At 46.8% G+C, this 2,539-nt stretch overlaps 1 protein-coding gene across 1 annotated transcript in view; it reads right to left on the reverse strand.

Moving 5' to 3' along the window:
- The window catches only part of pkd1a (polycystic kidney disease 1a), a 64,577-nt gene that overhangs the window by 13,362 nt on the left and 48,676 nt on the right, over positions 1 to 2,539 (reverse strand). Inside the window, 8 exon segments of the mRNA XM_035659771.1 lie at positions 102 to 228; positions 335 to 545; positions 638 to 781; positions 879 to 1,049; positions 1,528 to 1,573; positions 1,575 to 1,724; positions 1,805 to 2,069; positions 2,521 to 2,539. The exon segment at positions 2,521 to 2,539 is cut by the window's right edge and continues 1 nt beyond it. Coding sequence (XP_035515664.1) covers positions 102 to 228; positions 335 to 545; positions 638 to 781; positions 879 to 1,049; positions 1,528 to 1,573; positions 1,575 to 1,724; positions 1,805 to 2,069; positions 2,521 to 2,539 — 1,133 coding nt within the window.

The raw sequence follows: 2,539 nt of genomic DNA on the forward strand, positions 1-2,539 counted from the left end.
CACACACACACAGACACAGAAAATATTCAGCATCTCATTTGGCCTGTGGGAGGTACAAATAAACCTTCATTGTGTTATAGGTTGGGGCAGGTTTGTGTTACCTTGCTGCGACTCATTCTGAAGAGCGTGAAGACAAGCAGGTAGAGAGGGTAGACGATCAGACAGGTCACCATGCCCGCTGCCACCGTCTCTCCATTTAATGAAGCAAACCTCGACACGGCCCTCAGGCTGCAGCACAGGATAGCATTCAAATGTAGCAACAAATCATTAGTAATAATGAAGACACAGAGACAGATAGACAAGGAAGACAGAAAAAAAAGAGACATTCCTATACCTGTATCTGTGGTCCACCACAATGCTGTACCACAGAGTGTTGGCCAGCATAAAAAGCTGCAGCAACACGGCGCAGCACGTGGCTCTCTGCAGGCGAGTGAAAGGGCTGCGGGGGGGTCTCTCCCACAGTGACAGCCACAGGTGACTCTCACACAGCGCCCTCTGCAGCTCACACCGCAGGAGGCGGGGCAGCTGGCGAAGCACAGCCTCCTCTGAAGAAAGCGGCAAGAATCGCGATGAGTGAACAAGACAGGCATCAACCATCAGCAGACTTATTACAGATGCTTTAGTTGTAGTTTCTTACCTGAGGCCTCCACCTCAATTTCTACCCGCCCTTCAGTTCTCTCGTTGTCGACTGAGAGCCACTCCTCAGCCAGGAAGTAGTAGCTGCTTCCTGTCTGCAAGTCTTTGACCAAAACGTACTGTAACATCCACGCTGGGGACAGACCTAAGGTGGGGCCAAGAAGAAATGTGTTCAGATATCAGTTGATTAAACTCTTAATGATTACAGGTTTTTCTGTTGGTGTGCGCATACGAAACAGTACCCTTGTTGTCATGCCAAATTCGTATTTTCCAGACACTGCCCAGACTGGAATCCGTGGCAATATGAAAGATGTCAAGAGCGTTGCGTGTGAAAGCTCCCCTGCTGTCGAGATGGCGGTGTCCGCTGCTTCTCTCACGTCCGTACAAACTGATTCCCACATGAGCCGTGGTGCCTGGAGGGACAGAGGGAGACTCATTATATCAACTACACAAATTCTGAGCTCTGCAGAGACTCTCCTTTTTATCAACACGCTGAATTTGTAGTAACATCATTTTTGGTGTTTATTTTTGTTATTGCTAATTAGGGCACTGACTTGACAACAAATCATTTTATTTTTTACAGAAATTGCACTTGAAAAATGTTGTTTCTCAGTTTTCTCAAATCTCAGTACATACCTGTACTTTTTAATCTTATTTTCTTAAAAAAGCAACAACCTTTTTTCATGAATTGAAATGCAGTTAATCAGGGATGTCCTTGCAGGCCAACAATCAGACCAATACAACATAATGTAACTTCAGTCTATGTAGTACTGTAAATACTGATTTATACTTACTGACTACTAATACCTACTAATAATACTATTAAATGACACCTATGCATTCTTTTTACCATCTTAACAGCTGTTCTATATTGTTGCCTCGCTAACTCACCAGCCCCCCGGCTCCAGCCAGTCTTGACCTGGATCTCGTACTTATTAGAGTCCGTCTCGGCCACAGAGTGGTACCACACCAGCCCTGCGCAGATCCAGCTGGTCCAATTTGTGCAAGATGGCTGCTGCCACAACATAGCACAGTAAGCCCAACACACAGATCAACAGGATGACCAGGCTTGGTTCACCAAAGCGCTCCTGAAGGGGAAGGGAAACTGTTTAAGTGTGTGTTTATATGGTACATGTGGACAAAAAGTGTTTGTTTTTGAGATACTGACTGGCACTTTAAAGCTGATGGCGTTGGCCGGTACAAACAGGCCTGCAGCGAAGGCCGTCAGGTGTCTCGTGCGACAAACGGCTCTGCTGGCGTTGGTTTCTGCCAGGGGCACCATGCCGTCTGTCCGCCACTGCTTCTCACTCTCACTGAAGTACTGGCACAAAGAGGCAAACACCCCAACCTCCAGATGAACCCCCACAGCCTCAGAGCTGGGACTGCAGGCTGTGGACACGTTGATAAAATAGTCCAGGGTTGTGTCGTACGACCTGTGTGGCACAGGACAGAGGAATTTGGTTGTAATCCAACTGTACCAAATGAATTGCTTGGTGAACCAGGAGCCTGACCTTAGGCCCTTAGTTGCTGCCCCAGGTGCTACAAACAATACTATATAATTCTGTTATATAATTCTGTTTAAAGGGATAGTTTGGGTATTTTGAAGCAGGCTTTGAGGTTCTTGATGGCAAAGTAGAGCTGTGAGAGAGCTAGGCCTTTTTAATGAGGATAAAATGTGTTTTTCTGCTCCCCCTGTCCACAGCAGTTCATAGCTTTGCCTTTGAGCTGGTACTCCTGTCTGCTCCTGCAAACTGAGGGCGTGCTGACTGCTGTCTCCTGTACACTGACTGTGGATAAGGACCTCATACACGCCCACTTCAATGTACCCAAACATTCCCATTTAATACATATCATATTACACAGCAGTGGATGAAGGGCTCTTACTCTGGCGACAGGAAGAAGG

This window comes from Morone saxatilis, unplaced genomic scaffold (assembly GCF_004916995.1).
Source record: "Morone saxatilis isolate NCDOM2014 unplaced genomic scaffold, NCSU_SB_2.0 Contig17, whole genome shotgun sequence".
Classification (NCBI taxonomy): Eukaryota; Metazoa; Chordata; class Actinopteri; family Moronidae; genus Morone; species Morone saxatilis.